The sequence below is a fragment of the Silurus meridionalis genome, chromosome 4 (genome assembly GCF_014805685.1).
Source record: "Silurus meridionalis isolate SWU-2019-XX chromosome 4, ASM1480568v1, whole genome shotgun sequence".
In the NCBI taxonomy this organism is placed as follows: domain Eukaryota; kingdom Metazoa; phylum Chordata; class Actinopteri; order Siluriformes; family Siluridae; genus Silurus; species Silurus meridionalis.
In genome coordinates this window covers 9,327,963-9,350,871 of record NC_060887.1, presented here as the reverse complement: position 1 = coordinate 9,350,871, position 22,909 = coordinate 9,327,963, and the positions used below count along the sequence as shown (strand labels likewise).

The window sequence follows — 22,909 nt, the reverse complement described above, 5'->3', positions numbered from 1 at the left end:
AGACGTTCTTGCCTTTTACATTATATTAACAAGCTCAAATATATATAGTATCAGTACAGTATCTCACAAAAGTGAGTACACCCCTCACATTTTAGCAACCATTTTTCTTATGTTCATAAGGGACAATTCTATAGAGATAAAACTTGGATATATTTTAAAGTAGTGAATATGCAGCTTGTATAACAGTACAGATTTACTGTCCTCTAAAAATAATTTTAAATACAACCATTATTGTCTAAATAACTTTAAAAAAAAAAAGTATGTTTACCCTAAGAGAACATGTCAAAACTGTCAATATGTCAAAGTGTCAATATTTGTGTGAGCACCATCATTATCCAGCACTGCCTTAATCCTCCTGGGTGTGAAATTTACCAGAGCACATGTTGTTGCTGGGATCCTCTTCCACTCCAACATAATGACATCACAGAGCTGCTGGATGTTAGACACATGACGCTTCTCCACCTTCCACTTGAGGATCCCCACAGGTGCTCAATAAGGTTCAGGTCTGGAGACATACTTGGCCACTCCATTTCCTTTAGCTTCCTCAGCAAGGCAGTTGTGTGTTCGGGGTCGTTATTATGTTGGAAAACTGCTGTTCGACCTAGTTTCTGAAGGGAGGGCATCATGTTTTGCTTTAGAATGTCACAGTACATGTTGGAATCCATGTTTCCCTCAATGAACTGCAGCTTCCCAGTACCAGCAGCACTCATGCAGCCCTTAGACCATGATGCCACCACCACCATGCTTGACTGTAGGCAAGACACAATTTTCTTGGTACTTCTCACCAGGTCATTTTGGACACCATCAAGCTTCTGCACCTGACGTACAGCAAGAGGACTCAACTTCTTTAATCGACCCTAATGAGGCCTGTTCTGAGTGGAACCTGTCTTGGAAAACCTCTGTATGACATCTCTGTATGAGTTCTTTGCCATTAGGTGCCAACATGCAGTGGTCAGTATGAGATAATTGTACTCAAAACACCAAATTTTAACTGCTCTAATACAATATACACACTATACTCAATATATACACACTACAAATGTATGGTCATGTCAAGCAGACAAAAACATGAACATGATAAATAGGACGTCTGGCTTTGCATGGTTACAAGACTTACTAATTGCTTCAGTTCTTAAGCATCGTCATGGAATGGGTCAGTGACCATTTGAAAAAGTTACTATCTAAGTTACTATCTAAGGAACTGCAGTGTACTTCATTAGTAATCCACATGTAATTTGTAGTAATTCATCAGCTGTGCTATAATGCAGCTTCATAGCTCCAAGTGCTAAACACATTTTTTCTTAACAATCGGATAGAAGCCAGTATAAAGTCAGTTTAACATAATTAGTTTTTACTGGTGAATGGGTCATCCCACACATCCATAACTCGCTTACTGTATTGTTCCGAATGGATTAGGAAACATTTTTTTTTTGTGCCTTTTAATTTTCCGAGACTTAGATACAGGTTGGCACTCCACCCGGATTCCCTGGTGCCAAATGCTATAAAGCACCTAAAATGGCAATGATGGAATGTTTTCCTAAAAAAAAAAAAAACTTATAAAAAACACTGTCTCAGAGAGTGTGAGGGGAGTGAAAGATTTTTTTCCACTTGGTCAAGAAAGTAGTCTAGAACTGGCTCAAGCCTCTCTCTTTTGTTGTGGGATATCATCTCTGCATATCATCTCTGATCAGAAATGAGGTGAGGAGACTGGTGCTATGTGTGTCTTTTGGCCTATTTTCTGGTTGTAAATACTTTTATATTCACTAATATAACAAACATCATGCAAGCAACTGTTTTAAATGTTTTAAAGTAAAAAAAAAAAAACTCTAATGAAACCCACATAATGAATATTTGTTGAACCTGCAGTAATCAAAGCTATCCAATTTACAGACAAATTGGCATCAATGCCCAATTAATTATACATTATATCGTTATATTTGAATTTTCTGAAATTGACTGATTCCTGGGATCTTTAATTGGGCAGATTTTCTATAAGCAATAAGAAGAAATGAGTAAATGTGTGCCTCTGCCCATCCTAATTAAGTGCATATATAACAAACGCAATGCATGCACATAGTAGAAATGTGGCCCATGAAAAAAACTTTGGTCTAAAAACTCTTAATCTAGCAAATATTATATAAAAACACAGCCAGATGTAAATGTATAAAGGTATTTCTCTATCGAATTTGTAAAGCATGTAATTCTCATATGATATACTGCAGCGGCCCCAAACTATTTTTGCACCATGGACTATTTTCCCGCAAGACGTTTTTTTCCATAGACCACAGGGTGGTGGGGTGGGGGTGTATAAATGCATTTAATAGGACTTCATTATTAATTTCCTTATTAAATATAATGTATAATGAAAATTTAACTGAACTCACCACAATGCGGAATCAGTGGGAGCTTCATTTTTTGAAAAAAAAAAAAAAAGTGACTGAAACAATTGCAGAAAATTGGCATACAACTTTTTCATTTTCATTTTATTGACTTATATGTTGGCAAATATGCAATTTTAAAATCAAAATATGCGAAAAGTCAATAAAATGTAAATTAAAAAGTTTGTTTTTTTTCTGGCCCAGTTCCAAATGATCCGTGGCCCTGTACTGGTCTGTGCCTGGTGGTTGGGGACCAATGATGTATGGAATAAATCCTCACATTTGACATACATATGTTTTGAAGAAATCTTATCTTTCATTAAAAACAGGTGCCTTATAGCTGCCTCTTGAATGCAGAATAATCCTCTGTTTTAAAAGTGACAACAGATTCATATTAACACACATGATCTTATATGCTCATAATAGTATACTACAGTACAGTGAGGCAAAAAAAGTATTTAGTCAACCATCAAAGTTCCCCTACTTAAAAAGATGAGAGAGGCCTGTCATTTTCATTATAGTTACACTTCAACTATGAGAGACAAAAACAAAAAAAAAATCCAGAAAATCACATTGTCTGATTTTTAAAGATTTTATTTGCAAATTATGGTGGAAAACAAGTATTTGGTCACCTACAAAAAAAGCAAGATTTCTGGCTCTCACAGACCTGTAACTTCTTCTTTAAGAGGCTCCTCTGTCCTCCACTTGGTACCTGTATTAATAGCACCTGTTTGAACTCGTTATCAGTATAAAAGACACCTGTCCACAACCTCAAACAGTCAGACTCCAAACTCCACTATGGCCAAGACCAAAAAGCTGTCAAAGGACACCAGAAACAAAATTGTAGACCTGCACCAGGTTGGAAAGACTGAATCTGCAATAGTTAAGCAGCTTGGTGTGAAGAAATCAACTGTGGAAGCAATTATTAGAAAATGGAAGACATACAAGACCACTGATAATCTCCCTGGATCTGGGGCTCCACACAAGATCTCACCCCGTGGAGTCAAAAATATCACGAACGCAAGAACGGTGAGCAAAAATCCCAGAAACACATGGGGGGACCTAGTGAATGACCTGCAGAGAGCTGAGACCAAAGTACTAAAGGCTACCATCAGTAACACACTACGCTGCCAGGGACTCAAATCCTGCAGTGCCAGATGTGTCCCCCTACTTAAACCAGTACATGTCCAGGCCCATCTGAAGTTTGCTAGAGAGCATTTGGATGATCCAGAAGAGGATTGGGAGAATGTCATATGGTCAGATGAAAACAAAATAGAACTTCTTGGTAAAAACTCAACGTGTCGTGTTTGGAGGAGAAAGAATGCCAAGTTGCATCCAAAGAACACCATACCTACTGTGAAGCATGGGGGTGGAAACATCATGCTTTGGGGCTGTTTTTCTGCAAAGGGACCAGGATGACTGATCTGTGTAAAGGAAAGAATGAATAGGGCCATGTATCGTGAGATTTTGAGTGAAAACCTTCCATCAGCAAGGGCACTGAAGATGAAACATGGCTGGGTCTTTCAGCATGACAATGATCCCAAACACACAACGCCCAGGCAACGAAGGAGTGGTTTTGTAAGAAGCATTTCAAGCTCCTGGAGTGGCCTAGCCAGTCTCTAGATCTCAACCCCATAGAAAATCTTTGGAGGGAGTTGAAAATCCGTGTTGCCTAGCGACAGGTCCAAAACATCACTGCTCTAGACGAGATCTGCATGGAGGAATGGTCAACATTGTGTAAAAACCTTGTGGAGACTTACAGAAAACGTTTGATCTCTGTCATTGCCAACAAAAAGTACATAACGTAAAGTATTGAGATGAACTTTTGTTATTGACCAAATAATTATTTTCCACCATGATTTGCAAATAAATTCTTTAAAAATCAGACAATGTGATTTTCCTCATTTTGTCTCTCATAGTTGAAGTGTACCTATGATGAAAATTACAGGCCTCTCGCATCTTTTAAAGTGGGAGAACTTGCACAATAGGTGGCTTACTAAATACTTTTTTGCCCCACTGTATCTATAGTAACAGCTTGTATAAAGGGTATTTGTGTGACAATCTGAAGCTAAAACTAAATAGATCTTTATTTTTTTTTCGGTAATTGTAGTAAAGGAAGTTTATCTAACATTTATGGAACTGGTCTCAGGTGTTATCGCATTGGAACAGACAGGAAACTTCCCAACCCCATGTTAAATTATGTAGGACAGAGAAGTCAGTGTTTTCCGATTTCTGAATCGAATGGAAAGCTCTGTTTTTTTTTTTTTATGTAATTAACTTTAAAATAGATAGAGAGAGAGAGAGAGAGAGAGAGAGAGAGAGAGAGAGAGAGAGAGAAAACACAAGAAAAGCTGTTGAGGAATTTACCCCTTATATAGAACATCATTTCATGTGCCTCGTGGATACTCCATAATATTAAATGAAACTATAAACAGATACAAACGGGTAACACAACATTCATTGTTAGCGTCTGGGTGGTGCAACAGAAACGCCTTCATTCTATTTGCCAGGAACTTGTCGGTATGAAACCTGCCAATGCCACGGCCTCTGTGGCTGGGAGCCAAAGGAGCAACATTTTCTTTTAGTTAAAAAGGATGGCTCTCTTCCCTGTCAATCACAGACACAATCCAGTCAGGGTTATCTGTCAGCCTCATGAATGCGAAAGATGGCAGGCATGTTGTCATGTTCCAGGAGAGAAAATCCATTTAGGATTTATTTAAACTTCTTGGTACAATGACGGTCAGTTCCAGTGGGACCTGAGTCTTTCAGAGGAAACACTGGACATAATGCAGGAATACGCTCTGAATGGTTTGCAAGACCGTTGCATGGCACCATGCACACACACACACACACACACACACACACACACACACACACTCATTAACACTTAGCTGCAATTTTACAGTAACCAATTGGCTGTTTTTAGGAGGAAAATTGAAAGGATGGAGAAAACACATTTTTTCAGCAAGAACATGGGAACGCCAAACAGTAGTATAGTAACCCTCTGGTTATACCTAAAGCTAAAACACTACTTCATTGTATAAAATCAGTACATTCTAAAAAAAACTCAAACAGTTCACAGTCTTGTAGTAACCCATTCTTAACACTAATAGTTTTAATGTTCGTTTTTGACATAAGACAAATGATTGATCTTTGATTATTTGCTAGACAAAGAACTATTTGCTTCCAAAAAGAGACTTTGAATCATTTCAGCATTCATTTTATACAAAAAACAGCTGGAAAATACTGTATTTACCATGACGCCTGCGAAGAGGCAGACCACTTTGCCGCAGGTGGTTGTGGGAGACACGTCTCCATAACCTACTGTAAGGAAGGTGATCGCAATGAGCCAGAGAGCTGTACCCATACTGCCTGTTTCCACCTGGGCCTGTCTACAAATGAAGACATCAGACAGAATATGCAAAATTAATATGCTGATCTAGATAACATGGGTAGGCTACAGTGGATATAAAATCTTAATTCTACACATAGGCGTGTTTAAAGATGAATCCTGGCATTTTTTAGCAGTAAAGCATGGTGGTGGCAGCATCATCTTGTTGCTTTTCAATTGGTACTGTTTCTCTAGTCAAGAGAAAGGAAATCGTACATACATACATCTAACAGGCTCCGATTTGCTTATCATTTCAATTTTGATAGATAGATAGATAGATAGATAGATAGATAGATAGATAGATAGATAGATAGATAGATAGATAGATTTGCACACTGAAAAAACTATTACAGAACATTATTGGAGTCGAAATTGAATAAAGAATATACCCTGAACATTTCATCCATATCAGATCAACAGTGTAGGAATTACAGCACTTTAATATGCATTCCCCCACTTTTTAAAGGAACCATAAGTAATTGGACAACTGGGTGATCACCTGTCCCACAGACATGCGTTTGTTATTCCATCACTATTTTATTTATAGCACGCAGATTGAAGGTCTAGTGTCAATTTAAGGTGTGATAATTTGCATTTGGAATCTTTTTCGGTTAACTCTCAATATAAACTCTGAGGCATTGCCAGTGAAGCAAACCATCATTACACTAATAAATCAAAAAAAAAACTTTTCAGCAATATAGCAAAGACCATTATTTACAGACAAAGCAACTATATGGTACGTTACACAACACATTGGTGAGCTTAGGAAAACCATAAGGTCTGAATGACTTCTTTTATTTTGTACGTTAAAAATGTGTTTGTTAGGATCAGGAAGAATCACAGATAACTTTAACATTGAATAATACACTTATACACACATACACACATGCTGACACAGACCCATAGACACAGACTAGCTTTCTGTAACTGCATGTAGTTGCGTATTAATCAGTTGAATTAATCTACTTAAACATTAAATTATAGTTTTTTCAGTGTTAAAAATGCACTAGTAAATAAACCATGCACTGCACATAGTTATTGAAAATGACTTCCTCTTACTGCCTCAATGTGGGCCTCACTACAAAACAAGGTTCATTCTCCTAAAAAAACCCCCAAAAAACAAAAAAACCCATGATGCTCCATTTCACAATCTATGCAGAGTTGGCAGGAAAGAAAAGAAATATTTGCGGTCCTGAAAGAGACCTATTTATAACAGAACTATTACTAAAAACTCGTTTCCAAATCAGGATTTCAAATTGACCATCAACAGAAATGGGAGGATGAATTTGTGCCTGGAAGTTTGACGTGCTTTCGAGCATGTACATATACGTTATGTACGTTTGTGTGTGTGTGTGTGTGTGTGTGTGTGTGTGTGTGTGTGTGTGTGTGTGTGTGTGCGCGTGTGTTGTGTGTGTTGTGTGTGCGGGAGTTTTTTTCTACCTTTCACACAGCCGAAGCATCCAGGCAGAGGTAAACCAGAAGAGCATGATAAAAACCAGGAGCGTGCGTGCCGGGTACTTGTTCATGAGTACCTTGAGAACGAAGCGGAACGTGAAGTTGATGTTGTTGAGTGAGCCGATACTCCTGTAAGAGGCACTCAGCAGCACCTTGCTGTGAAGCAGAATGGCCCGGTGCACCAGGTACAGGCGCAAAAACATCAGTGCTGATAGCAGTAGCTCTAACTCCAGCCATGCCTCCATGGGACTGCTACAGAGGCACAATGGCGTTGAAACCGTGGGCAGAGTGGAGGAGGAGGAAGAGTTTGTTGCTGAAGTCAAGGGGCCCAAGTAGATGCCTACTGGGTGGAGGGCACAGACCAGGAGCTCCAGAGAAATGCAAAGCACACGGTTGGTGGTCATGGCAATGCGCCAGTCCACCTGGTTGTGGTCTATGATGAAGAGCTTGTGAGAAGAAGAAGAAAAAAAAAAACAGCAAATGTATCAATGAGTATGGATTCTTCTATTAATAAGTGTATTCAGACAATTGGAGATACATTATGAACATAAGAACAAATGAGAACAATAAGAACAAACTAAAAAAACAGTAAATTTGCCTTATTAAAAAAAATATATATATATATTATGTTTAAATACCAGGTCCCTTTATGATGCAATTGTTTCTAAACAGTGTTTATAGCTTAAATATATGTTTTTGTGCCATTATACCTCTGCTTTTTTGTAATTTCTGTTTGTCGCACTCAACTTTTTTAGCTTCATATATAATAGCATTTTCAACACATCCACATTATAACATTTGCCTTAGTATTTTCCACTTTGATACGCAAATATATGAAGTTTTATGTTTGTCCAGTTCCCGCCAGTTTAATGAGCGGTAGATGTTTCTAAGATTCTGAGGGTGAGTTATTACTGTGCCGTTTTGAATGTTCTCCCTTTGTCCCTGTGGATTTTTTTCCACATTCTCTAATTTCTTTCGACCCTCCAGGAAGGTTTTCTCTGCACTCACAATTTGTGATTGTGAACGAGTGTGTAAATGTGAATACATGTATAAATATGTGTATAAATATAGTACAGTATTATAAATATACCACCTCTACAGGATAAACAGGACACTGAAGATGAATAATAAGAAAATAAAAAAAATATTAAATTGAATGTATTAGGATACAAAATAGTCTCAGCGCTGTCTCAAGTGCTGGACAGTCACCAACATCTAAGGAAAAAGTTAATTGATTTTTTTTTTCAAGTAAGACACAGGCTCCCAAGCAGATATCATTCTAAAGCACACACCAATACAAGGATACATTTCGACATATAGATTATAAGATATTAACATTTGTGGAAATGAAAGGCTGAAAAAAAACAGTTTTTGCATATAGCAGACTAATTACATACAGTACATGTCTACAGAGACAGCAGGGAAAGGAGAAGTGTAGATGAATGGAGTTTAGGGTGGGTACTTTAAATGTTAGTACTATTACTGGTAAAGAGAGAGGGGTAGCTGATATGATGCAGCAGAGAGTGATGTCTAAGAGTGAAGGAAGGTGCACACAGGTGGAATAAGTTCTATGCAGGAGATGCAACTGGAAAGTGATTGGAGACTGTAAGGTGTTTGCAGTGGACAGTGTAGCTAGACAGCATCGGATGGTGGGTTGTAGGAAGTCTTTAGAGGTAAAGAAAAAGAGGAGGGTGAAGACTAAAAAAAAGAATAAGATGGTGGAACCTATAGGAGGATGACTGTGGTGTGACATTCAGGGAAGAGGTCAGACAGGGGCTTGGTGGTGGTGAGGAGGTGCTGGATGATTGGGCAACTACTGCAGAAGTGATCAGGAAGACAGTTAAAAAGGTACTTGCTGTGACATCTAGAAAGAGAAAAGAAGACAAAGAGATGTGGTGGTGGAATGAGGAGGTGCAGTAAAGCATAAGGAGAAAGAGAAAGAAGAAAGGAAAGAAGGAGAAAGAATTGTGATCGACAGAGAGATGAGAAAAGTAGGCAGGAGTACATGGAGATGTGGCAGGAGGTAAAGAGGGATGTGGCAAAAGCAAAGGGAAATTCATATGAGCTGTATGTGAAGCTGAACACTAAGGAAGGACAAACGGATTTATACCAAGTGGCCAGGCAGAGGGACCGAGCTGGGAAGGATGTGCTTCAAGTTAGAGCAATTAAGGATGGAGATGGAAATGTGTTGAATAGTGAGGAGAGTGTGTTGAGAAGATAGAGAAAGTATTTTGAGCAGCTGATGAAGAAGGAAAATGAGGGAGAGAGAGAGAGAGAGAGAGAGAGAGAGAGAGAGAGAGAGAGAGAGAGAGAGAGAAGGTTGGGTGGTGTGGAGTTGGTGACGTAGGAAGTGGAAAGGATTAGTAAGGCGGAAGTGAGAGCAGCGTTTAAGAGAATGAAGAGTGGAAAGTCGGTTGGACCAGATGACATACCGTTAGAAGCATGAAGATGTTTAGGTGAGATGGCAGTGAGTTTTTAACCAGATTGTTAAACAGGGTTTTGGAAGGTGAGAGGATGCCTGAGGAATGGAGAAGGAGTGTGCTGGTACCGGTTTTTAAGGAATAAGGGAAATGTGCAGACCTGCAGTAACTACAGGGGAATAAAGTTGATCAGTCACATTATGAAGTTTTGGGAAAGAGTAATGGAAGCCAGGCTGAGAGAAGAGGTGACCATCTGTGAGCAACAGTATGATTTCATGCAGAAGAAGAACACCACAGATGCATTGTTTGCCTTTCAAATGTTGATGGAGAAGTATAGAGAAGGTCAGAGGGAGTTGCATTGTGGGTTAGTGGAACTAGAGAAAGTGTAGGACAGGGTGGAGAGGGAGGAGTTGTGGTATTTTTATGAGTCAGGTGTGGCAGAGAAGTATGTGAGGGTGGGGCAGGACATGTATGAGGACAGTGTGACAACAGTGAAGTGTGCAGTAGGAACGACAGACTGGTTTAAGGTGGAGGTTGGATTGCATCAAAGATCGGCTCTGATTTTGTGATTTGTGGTGAGAGTAGGAAGCAGGTTGAGAGAAGTCTGGAGAGGTGAAGGTATGCGCTGGAGAGAAGAGGAATGAATGTCAGTGGGAGTAAGAGAGTACATGTGTGTGAATGAGAGGGATGGCAGTGAATTGATGTGGTTGCAGGAAGAAGAGGTGGAAAATGTGGATAAGTTTAAGTACCTACGGTCAACTGTGCAATGTAATTGAGAGTGTGTTAGAGAAGTGAATAAAAAAGTGCAGGCAGAGTGGAGTGGGTGGAGAAAAGTGACAGTAGTGATTTGTGATAGAAGGATATCTGCAAGAGTAAAAAACAGAAAGTTTATAGGACTGTGGTGAGACCTGCTATGTTGAATCGTTATAAAGGTGTGTTGGCATAATTGAGCTTGTCTGGAGGCGTGTCTGTGTGATTACAACCACAGACAAGATGAAAGCATTGTTAGCAGCTTACCTAAAATATGCTAATGATGAATCAGTTTTAAGAAGTCTAAGTGAGTCTTGACTGTCTTGACAGTCTGGCTTACCTGATCTCCTGAGCTTGCACATTAAGGCTGGGTATGCCAGCAGACTGCTTTATAATTGATGGAATGGGACACAAGTAAAATTTGTAGTATCGTGCTGCATACATAAATAAAAATGGGAAGAAATCTAGTGCCTTTTTAAAACTTAGTGCAATAATATTTTGTCAACCTCAGACTATTCTTTGCTTCTTGAGGCAACGATTCAATATTACGATCAGGCTAATAGTACTACTAAATCTGCTATGAAACAATATGATTTTAGTCCGTCTGATATTTGGTCATATTTGTTTAGAATCTGGAATAGATCTTTGGCAAATACGTGAATAATGAAGATGCCAAAAAAGCAAATATACTTGCGAGCCTCCAAATTTGCTCACATTTAAAACAGGGTAATTATAGCATTGCAGGTTTGTAACCTGACTCTCCTTTATAAAAAGGTGTTATTTTTTCAATATTTAATAACATTTCTGCCTTTTTCCAATTATCTTTTTCCTATAGCAGCTTTCCAGCAAAAATAATATATAAGTTTATCCTTAATGCCAAAAGTGGCAAGGAAACAATCCATTAGATGGTATAAGGAATAAAACCCTTGAGAGGAACCAAAATGGAACCCATTCTCAACTGGGTGACACCAAAAGTCTATTTATTACAGATTCTTGAGTGGTTCACTTACTATTTTTTTTACAGGCCAAAGATGTAACCTGGTGATACAGTTTGTGAACATATTATGATAATTTTCCTTGTGCAATTTAATTATTTGTAAAGTTTGACTTTACAACAACTACTACACATTATACCCATATAACCAGCTTTACAGAATTTAAAAGTAAAAATTGTGAGAGTTAAAATCTTTGTGGTGGTCAGCTCTGCACTGTGCCAATTAGGTTTGTGCTGTCTCTATGGGGTTTTTAGCTGTTCTGATTACATCTAACAGGCACAACATTATGGCATTGTAACATTGTGAGCGGTGAAGTGAATAACACTGATTATCTTTTCATCATGGCACCTGCTAGTGGGTTGGATATATTAGGCAGCAAGTAAACATTTTGTCCTCAAAGCTGATGTGTTAGAAGGAAAAATAGTCAAGGGTAAGAATTTAAGTGAGTTTGACTGGGGCCAAATTATGATGGCTAGACGACTGGGTCAGAGCATCTCCAAAACTGCAGCTCTTGTGGGCTGTACCCCCTCGTTCATTTCTTGGTTGTTTGTCCATTTTCAAAATTTGTAATTTTATGTTTTGCTCTGTCTGAAAAAACTCTTAAAATTGAATGTTAACAAGATTCACCTTTGACCTATTTTAAAGAACTAGTTGATAATTGGTTGATCTGATGCTATACACTCTCGCTCATTAGGGACATTCAAGATTCATCTGCACAATTGATCAATTCAACTCACATTTACAAAAAACTTTAATTGAAATTTTAGATGACAGATGATGACAACTGGTTTAACCATTTTGCATTCAATGATTTATGCAATGAACTGATGTTGAGATGTTTTGGGGGTTTAAGCCTATTTGGTGAAACCAGTATAATATATTTTGATCAATATGACAAACAACTGATAATGTAGGAAACAGCATACAACTGTATACAGTCGCAGTCGCAATTTCATCAAAGCAACAATAAATGTTCTTATGATGATCACAAATAACTAAATGATGTGGAGGTTGAACAAGTAGTTTTGAGAATTTCATTTCTGATCTGATCTGATCTGATCTGATCCAAAGCAACTAAGAATAACTGTAAACCAGTTGTCAGAATCTGTTTCTAAATTTCTATTCAACATTTTTTTGGACAATATTTTTTTAACTGATAAATTGTGCAGATGAATCTTGAATGTCAATAATAAAGGATAGTGTATGGCATCAGATCAACCAATAATCAACTAGTTCTATAAAACAGGTCAAAGGTGAATCTTGTGAACCTTCAATTTGCAAGCAAATACAGACAGAGCAAAACAAAGAATTACAATCAACCAAGAAATGAACCAACACTAGTACAGTAAAGTAAAGTGTGAATCCTGTTCGGTCTCTTGCAATCAATAGAAATCAAATATGCTATCAAATAAATGAATTTGTGCTGCTGATATTCATAGATGCTATACAGAATCAGGTCAAATTTTGTGCATTTTCACTCACCGTAACCCAAACTGTAGTTTATATCAAGAAATCTTAAAATTGTGCGCTGTCATACTGACAACATTACTTAACGTGACGATCTTGTTTGTGAACAATGACATAGGAATTAAAGTGACAAAGGTTCATTGACACAAATAATTACTGTTAAGGGATGAACGTCTCTAGGTTAGGTATGTAACCCTAGTTCCCTGAGGGAACGAGACGCTTTGTCGAAACGTTTCGGGAACACACCCGAGTGTTCACGCTCTAAAATAATGTGTGTAATCAGTCAAAAATTGGACGTTGGCCATCACTGGTGGGGTGACGTCACGACCAGGAAGTATAAAACGCACATGGAGTGTTCCCATTCAGGTTTTCGAGCTGTGGCATCAATGATCCACCTGCTCAGAGTCTGCTTATGAGCAGGGAGGCCTCTCCTGGGAGAGCCGTAGCAGACAAGCAGCTGATCAGTCTTCCTCCAAGGACCTGTCCTGTGGACTCTGAGCTCTGAGCAGGTGGATCATTGATGCCATCACACCATCCTACGAGTCCTCTGGTCTCACCGCTCCTTTCGGGGTCAGAGCTCACTCCACTTGGAGTGTGGCTGTCTCAAACGCTTGGTCCTCTGGAGTACCCCTACAAGACATTTGTAATGCTGCGGGTTGGTCCACCCCACTGACCTTTGTGTGGTTCTATAACCTGGACCGCAGTGCCACTCCTGTCCTCCTCTAGTTGTGTTTGAACATACACACTATGCAGGGACTGGTTTCGTTTTCGACACAGCTCGAAAACCTGAATGAGAACACTCCATGTGCGTTTTATACTTCCTGGTCGTGACGTCACCCCACCAGTGATGGCCAACGTCCAATTTTTGACTGATTACACACATTATTTTAGAGCGTGAACACTCGGGTGTGTTCCCGAAACGTTTCGACAAAGCATCTCGTTCCCTCAGGGAACTAAGGTTACATACCTAACCTAGAGACGTTCATCTCTCAACAGTAATTATTTGTATCAATGAACCTTTGTCACTTTAATTCCTATGTCATTTTTCACAAACAAGATCGTCACGTTAAGTAATGAGTGTCCAGTGAGCATATCAGTTAATTTTTTCCTGGTCTAGGGCCTGGAGCAGAAGAGAATAGAATGCCTGTAACCTTACGTGTGGGACGACCAAGGGCACCTTGGGGATGTAACCTGTTCAGGGGTACAGGAAGGCACTGGCCATACCCGAGGTAAACTTCAGGAAAGAGGGGGCCACCGAAAGGGCCTGCAAGTCCCCTACTCTCTTGGCAGATGGCCAACAAGAACGTGGTTTTGATGGAAAGGTGCCTTCAAGATGCCTTGTCTAGAGGCTCGAAGGGGGGCTCAAACAGAGCCCCCAAAACGACAGCCAGGTCCTACCTAGGCACTCTAGGTTGTACCAGAGGCTGGTGCTGCGAAGAAAACGTGCTACCATAGGGTCTCTGCCCAGAGATTGCCCTGCTAAGGGGGCGTAATAAGCCGAAATGGTGAACCCATAGACTTTCAGGCTGGATGGAGCTTGGTGAACTGCCCCTGAGGAAATCCAGCACTGAGCCAATCGGGCGGGGGTGAAATATAGCGCTCCCATGCTGGGAAAGGAGATCCCTCCTCAGAGGAATCTCCCATAGAGGGTGCTGGAGGAGAGCTACCAGGTCCGCAAACCATGGTTTGCGTGACCACCATGGAGCTACCAGTAGGAGGTGGACTCCGTCCCGGCGAACTTTCTCCAGAACTCCTGGAAGCTGCGTGATGGGAGAAAGGCAAACAGATGCAGCCTCGGTTACGCCCAAGCCATGGCGTCCAGCCCCAGCAGGGCTGGAGAAGTAGGTAAGAACCAGAGGGGACAGTACTATGTCATACCTGAGGTACATAAGCTTTATCCACGAGCGGCGACGTATTACGTAGGGGCTTTGTGGGAGTGTCGGGGTCTTAAGTAAGAATACACCGTCAAGCTGGGGGTAAAGGGGCGGGCCGAAAAAGGCTTAGCCCATGACCTAGACATCTCGGTGTGCAGGTTGGGAAAGAATGGAAGACCCCGACGCAGAGGTTGCGACACGGGTGTCAGAAAGAGCTCATCCAGGTTATTGGATGAAGGCACTTTCTGCTCATGAGCCGGCCAAGTTTTATCAAGCTTGGCAATGGCACGTGTCACAACCTCCATAAGCTCGACTTTGGTTTTGCAGAGAGCAAAACCCCCCTCAGGGGAAGAGAGGCGGAGCTGCATGTGCTCATCTTAGGAGGAAGAATCCACCGAAAGGTGTGCTTTCGAAGCCTGCAAGCGAGCGCTGGACCGAGCAGGTGAGGTTGGAAATAGGGCCAAGCCCGTCTCAAAACCCTCTCCAAGGTCCATTTAAGCTTTTTTGTCCATTTGAGACACCTAATCCTCCAAGGTCCATTTGAGCCAATTGTCCATTTGACCCCAAGAGCTGGCACGACGCTCTGCCTCGGCAAAAACAGGGCCAGAGCCACAAAGAGTTAGGGCAACCTCCTCAAAGATTGCCCAGCGGGAGCGCAAAGACATGCGAGCACAATGAGCGCAGTCGGCTCCCTCGAGAATCGACTTAGCGTGCTCCACTCCCAATCAAGCCACACACAAGTGTGCTTGACTTTTTTTGTTTGCTTTCTTTTTTCGTTTAATTTTAGACAAACAACTGACAGACAACACAACACACAGAGTGCTTCATGAACAAACAGAAGCTGGCACTGCTTCACTTCATGTGTGTTTTATACTTTCTGGTCATGATGTCACCCCGCCAGTGATGGCCAGCGTCAAATTTTTGACTGATTACACAAGTTACTTCAGAGCGTGAACACTCGGGCGCGTTCCCAAAACGTTTCGATGCAGCTCAAGTTCCTGAAAGGGAACCAAGGATTTTGAGAAAAGTTCATGCTTTTGCAAGAAATCTAATGTTTTGTGCTGTTTGTATAAATTGTTTTGAGAATGCACTTAATGGTTTGCAAATATTAAGAATGATTCGAGAAATGCTCCAAAGTACTTTTGCCTGTGTATTCTAAATGTGGCTCAATTTCTAAGTAGGAAGATATATATATATATATATATATATATATATATATATATATATATATATATATATATATATAACACAGTTTCCAGTACACTGTCTGTACTGCATAAGGATTTATCTAGCCAAGACAAAATTTATAGAACATATTCCTGAAATCTTGGACTCTCTTCAAATTATAAATGAGTACTGTGGGAACCAAATATCAGGTGGGGAGTAGATGTCATCTGGAAAAAAGCTTATGTCTTGGTCTGCTTCATCAGACACAACATGTAATTAAATATTTAAAATGAAGCAGAAATCTATGACTATTATTATTATTATTATTATAATACATTTTTATGTTTTTAATATTATTTCTTTCTTTCTTTTACAACGTGACATTTTGTATAGCAACAAGAACATATCTACTGGACAATGCTTAATAAATATAAAGAAGATAATATAAATGTTGATTCTGTACAGCAGTGGGTTGTTCTATCTTGGCCTGTGCAATTACACGTATACACAGTAACAATATACCAGATAAAGAGCAACACTACTTACTTGCTTATCTCGGGGCTGCACACACAGATCACTTTCTCATGATAATGACATTCTAAATTACACAGTCATGGTAAAACAGTTAACCTCTAAGTGACCGCTTTGTTATTTTTAATTTAACTACAGAAGGTCTAATGTGATTTACCTTCATGCACCTGAAGGCCATAGCACCTGAATTACATCATGGATTGGGACTCATTAGTGCCATTTTCTATACTTTTTGATCATACATTGACAAGAATGCTTTCAAGTTAAAGGCTTAAGGCCTTAACCATTGACCCCTTTCTCTAGTACTCAGTTTCTTTTAAACTGATTAATTTTCATTTTATTTGTACTTAAATGAATACATTTTTTTATTGTTTTGGTTAATGCATTGCAATATAGCAATCAGTTCACATTCATTAACAAAAGGTGACTGCTTTTTAACGTAAAATTTATAAATTTCGAAACCATATTTGAATGTAATATAAAACTGCCAGGAAAGTCTTATGCACATACATAACTGCATGTACATGCATCATTGATGCTAAGAGAAATCACCATAATTATTTTTTTTTAATTTGTAACAGGTACTTGTGCAAATTCCCATGCAATATTATATTTTTCTGCTACTACTTCTATTAACATAAGTAAAAAACATTTTATATTTTAAATTTCAACTTAAAAAAAACATACAATATATTGGATTCTTGTTAAAACTCTTAGTGAAAAAAATACTATGCTAAAAAAGTGCATGGTTTCTCCCAGTAACCCATGTGCTTCAAATAGTAATAGAAGTGTGAGTCAATAACAGATTTTGTGAGACGGTCTGAAGTATTATGTTATAATATCATTTACCACTGACCTGCTGTGTCCACTGACTATGATTACACCACTGACAAAAATAAAACACCAGCTCATCAAGGCACCAATGTGCAATGTGCCTCAGTGACTTGCATTAATATCTCTATACTGATATTCATAAGCAACAACCTTTGAATGCCTGCACAGATATAAAAATGCAATATACAAGCCCTTTAAAAATTATTGATGCTGTCACCCAACAAGATTCTTCTTTCAACAGGAAATGCCACATGAACTTTTGTGTTGGTAGAAAGGTACATTTGATTTTCCTTTTCAAATGAACGGAAATTCTACTGGTAATGAAAATCTTCACAGCATTATTTCTCTTTTGCAGGCTTGGAGTACGTTAGGCTAAAAGTACTATAGCAAAAAAAGAAGTATCTTAGTGTCACAATAAAGACCTTTTTCAAGGATTCACTGCATGTTTCTCACAAAAGAGTTAAGAGATATGGAAGAACTCACCCGAATGTCTTTATAATGGAAGGCAATGATTAGGATTAGCAGACAGCCAGTGGAGAAACTGATGAGGCAATTTATGCAGAGGGCATAGATGGAGCCCTGGGGAAAAAAGCACACAAGAGAAAGATAAAAACATATCATTAGAACAAACACATAATGAGCATGGTTGAGGCATTAGCCCTGTATTAATTCAATTTTTTTATATATATTTATAAAATGGTAAGGTGTTTGCATCTATTTTTCAATACTTAAATAATATGTCCTTAAAACAGATTTAAAACAGTGATTTCTTTAATAGAAGCATAATTATCTAGACTTTAATTAAAAGAATACATTCTATGTGATATATTTTCTTACCATAAGATGATATTTCTACAGTATATTGTCCTAATGTACACATATGTGGGACATGACCACATATGTGGACTGTGGACTGTGTGGCTAAAGCCACTGCTAGACAATGCCCGCTCTGCGTTAATAAAAGCCACCACTGTCAACAAAGTAAAACACGCTAATACTTCCTCCAAACACCACCGCAACCCAACAGACTTGCCTAAGCCCTTTCCAGATCACCTCAATCTGTCAAGAGGGACAGCTACAACTATTGTATCTTACTTATATTCCTACTAGAGTGGTACAGATTTACAGAACATACATGTAGGCTCAATTCAAACAAATTTACTGGAAATCCAAACTACATATGCCATCATCATACAGCCTAAAGTATCAGAATGAAGAATGTGATAAATAAAAGTTAATTAAAAAATGTCTGGAGGATTTCTTTTATGCTGAGGTTGTTAATAATGTACATGTATGTACAGGTACAATGCACCAGTCCTGGCACTAAAAATTCCAGACAGCACAGTTCATAAAAGCATATGTATGTTTTTCACACCATCGTTATGAACTACTACAGGTTTTAGAAATTACATTTGAAATAAAACTTGTAGGACGGTAAGAAATTGTGAAGGAAACTGGCATATTTGTCGAATTGTGAAGATAGCATTTGTTAGACCTAGTAAAAGTAATGCTGAAGCCAAATTCACCTGAGATTCTGAAATTGGAATTGGACTGATAAAATGTAAAAGGTTTTATGTTTTTTTTTATTATGCAGTACTTGTCTGCTCGAACAACTACGTTTATTGATGTCATGCTGTCATGGTATCACCCAGGTGACTTTTTTGCATGTTCTTTCCTTGGTTGGCTTGTCATTAACTTATATGATGGATGATTAGTTTCGAACACATTTGCAACCATTACTGCAGCCATAAGCTGACCAGTGGAAGGAACATTCCTGGAAAAGTTGCCTGGGTTGTACATTCAAAAATAGCATCATTAACTCTCATGAAATGGAAGAACTTAATGAGTGAGTGGCACATTAGACATTGTTATAATGAGCTAAATCTATGGTACTGGACTTCACTTACCCTTTAAAGCATTGCTAATATATTACAAAAAGAACAAGCCGAAGATGTTATTCATCAGCTGGCAAAATCTGTCTCCATTAAATTTTCCGATCGCGATTGTTCTCTTTTTACAATCGTGCTGTACGTTTTTAACGCTTTGATAATTCTGCTTTATATTGTTGTTCCTTATCAGTATCACTCAAACTTAAAAGATGAGGAAATAAAAAAAACACCCAAATATTTTTTTTTTATGTGAAGAATAGAATTGTACCTAAAAGTTTAATGCTCATGAAAGAGTAAGAATTTTCAATTGTACATTAAAAAAAGATTAAAAAATCTTAAAGGGATAGGTTTAGAAGCAAAGTTGTAAAAGCAGAGGATTTTACAACTTAAGTTATATAAGATTTTAAGATTCACCGATTCGCATCTAATGCGTTGATTCAAAAAAGTGTGCATCGGATACAAGTTGGCATTTGGATGGCGATGCATTGTTTTTACCATTTGTGACCAATAATTTATATGTAGATTCTGTCTCTTTTTTCTCTCCGCTAAACTGTTTCTCAAGCGCGTTCTCTCAGCACCACTGCTGCAACGTAAATATGACGTATCACAACACTACAGAGACCGAGGCTTGTTCTGAAAGTCACATAAAATACAGATTAACATGGCAGAGGTAGAGCTGCATCTTCCTTGCGCTGCAAAGGCCTGTTTGTGGAAGGGGCCATGTCTTAGAAGTCTGTACCATATTTAATTGCATAGCACCATATTTTGTCCATTGCATCGTAATGCATTGAATCGAATTCTATTAAATCAAATGGAAATGGGATCGCACTGCATCGTAATAGGGGTGAATTGTATCATATATATCTTTACTGTATTGTATTGTTGGCTATGCATTGGCCTCAGATGAATCGCATCAGCCTTATAATCAAAAATGATGTTTTGGTTATAACAGCATCATATACGGTTGCATCTCAATGAATTAGAATATTATTAAAAAGTTGATTTATTTTAGTAATTCAATAGAAAAAAAGTGAAACTCATTATATAGATGCATCACACAGAAATTTAATTATTTCAAGTGTTTATTTCTTTTAATTTTGGTGATTATGGCTTACAGCTAATAAAAACCCAAAATTTAGTATTTCAGAAAATTAGCATATTATTTAAAACCAATAAAAAAAAAAATGTAATACGAGTTTCACTTTTTGTATTGAATTATTAACATACATCACCTTTTTAATGATATTTTAATTTATTGAGATGCTAGCCAAATGTATTAAGATTTTAGTTCCTTATTCCGAATGTATCCAAAAATATTACTATATTCATACACAATATGGTTTTTGGACACCTGACCATCACACCCCTGACCCAAACCTACTAAACACCATTGGAATGGAACACTGACCCTGATCACCAGCAGTACCTGATCTCACTAACGCTCTTATAGCTGAATAAGTCAAACCTAATGGAAAGATTTCCCAGAAAGGTGATTATAACAGCAAAATGAAATCTGAAATCAGATGATCAAAAAACACATAATACTTTGATGAGAAGGTGTCCACAAACTTTTAGCTATATATTGTGTACATGCATAGATTTGCAGTCAGTACCAATACTGTCAATATGTCAATATTCATCTGATACATTCATATGATTTTTAGCCCCTGTATTTATAGAATGATCCTAGTGGCATGTTATTCATCACACTTCAAGTGCATGTTTGGAATTTAGGGTTCAAGATAGTGCAAGACGAGATCATGCTATCATGTATATGTGAGTGCTGCCGAATAAGCAGCTTTAACTTCCAATATGCTGTTTATTTTCTGCAAAGCAAAGACCTTATGAGTTGCCATATTTATAACACACAAGGTGAAAGAGTTTTGACTGTCAAAAGTTTGGAAAAACTTTAATCTTTTATCATTGTTGAGACATACATCCATGTTATTTTTGTTTATGTGCAACAAACTAGATAATTTAACTGCCAAGGGTCACCTTAGGCAAGAACAGTAGATTTTGGATGAAATGCATAAAGCTATTTGATGTTCCACATGACAAATTTCTGTTTAGATTTGGAGAACATGATAATTCATTATATACATGTGGGTTAAATAGTGAACCAACATGGCTCATTCTTTAACACCATGCAGTTCTGCTGGACTGCAGCTAATTGGCACCAACTTCACCATACAGCAAGACAATGACCTGAAGCATATGTCTAAGCTCTGTAAACGTATTTAGCTCGGCTTGAATCTTATCTATCAAGGAATGACCTGCCCAGTCACCACACCTAAATCCTTCAAACTGCTCTGGAATTAACTGAATCACAAGGTCGAGTTCACAACTTTGGCAAGTTTGACAAGAGGATTGGCCAAGTATTTCACCTGAATGTTTGGAGAAATCAACTGTCCAGATGCCAAGAGTATGTAAGGCTGTTATAGATGCTAAGGGAGGATTTTTCAATGAAAATAAGGTTCAACATCTGTACATTTATAGATTTGTTTGTATTTGTATTAAAATCATCAAAATCACATTATAATGTAAAAATATTAATTATAGAAAAGTGTAATATACCATTTAGGTAGAAACCAATTCTGTAGAACTCACCCCTGAGCTTGACATACAGCCACCAATGACAAGCACTGGCCTGAGGTCAACCTGATGATCTCAGCCACCGTGCTCAACCCAGTCTTTCACGTAGAGCTCTACCCTGAGGTTAACCTGGCAACCTTAGCTCACTTTTGTTTCAACAAGAAGCTTCAACTTGTCAACATGTAGACCTCTGCTGCTGAGCTCACCCATGCGGCCGACAAGGTGACCTCCCAAGACCTGCTCATGCCTGAAGACCTACAACGCAGTCTTTAAGACCTGTCCATGCCTGAGGCCAAAGAAGTGGCCACAAAAGTTTTGTCAATGCCGAAGCACCCTTCCAAGACTTGTCCTTGCATAAAGCCGATGAGGCGGCCTCCCGAAAACTGCTCATACCTGAGGTCAATGAGGTGGCCTCTAATGACCTGCTCATGCCTGGAGACGATGGTTTCACCTCCTTCCATGACCTGGTTATTTCTGTGCTATGTATATACCCTTGTGTTTGCATATAGTGTCCACAAATTATTGCATTCAGTTATTAGCCGTTTTTTATAGTTTAAATTTTCCAGTTATCACGTCTCGTTTGTTTTTTTGTCTTTCTCACAGTCTGGTTCAAGTAATCGCCTGACCTGGGCGGGTTTCCCATTTTTCAGTTTGTTTCGTTTTTGATTGCTTGCCTTGGTGTTTATATGAATAAACTGTTTCTTTATTTGCACTTGCAGCCATCTAACCTTGCATGACAATCTTTGCATGAATAAAAAATGTAAATTTTCATTTGCAGATACAATTTTAGCTTTATAGTCAATGAGTTGAAAATGACTAATGCCTAAATCCAAGATGTGCCATGCTGGAGTAAAGAAAACTCCACTAACTCATTATCAGCAAAACAGTTTTCCATTCTTTTACAATTACTGTGTGTTTGTTTGTGTGTGTGTTACTGTGAGATAATGTGCAACTATGTAATCATCAATTATGAGTAACTAGTGGTGATGTAAATGGAAGTTTTAATGGATTCATTTAACAATTTAAGAACCTGGACAACAAATCTCAGAGAGAGTACAGAACAATTAGGAAAATCTTCAAGGCAGAGCGGTTTGCTGATGCACTAAGAGTCTGTATTGCTTGCCCATAATTTCACCAACCATGTTTGTGCTTGGCTTTATTAGTGT

The 22,909-nt window shown here is 38.5% G+C and overlaps 1 protein-coding gene across 2 annotated transcripts in view; it reads right to left on the bottom strand.

Moving 5' to 3' along the window:
• Positions 1-22,909, bottom strand: part of kcnn4 (potassium intermediate/small conductance calcium-activated channel, subfamily N, member 4) — a 49,289-nt gene that overhangs the window by 16,074 nt on the left and 10,306 nt on the right. For both annotated transcript variants that reach the window (XM_046846661.1, XM_046846660.1), the window contains exons 2-4: positions 17,746-17,841; positions 7,210-7,670; positions 5,635-5,770 (exon numbers count right to left, since the gene is read on the bottom strand). In XM_046846661.1, the coding sequence (XP_046702617.1) occupies positions 5,635-5,770; positions 7,210-7,670; positions 17,746-17,841 (693 nt within the window). The remainder of the gene's footprint in view (positions 1-5,634; positions 5,771-7,209; positions 7,671-17,745; positions 17,842-22,909) is intronic.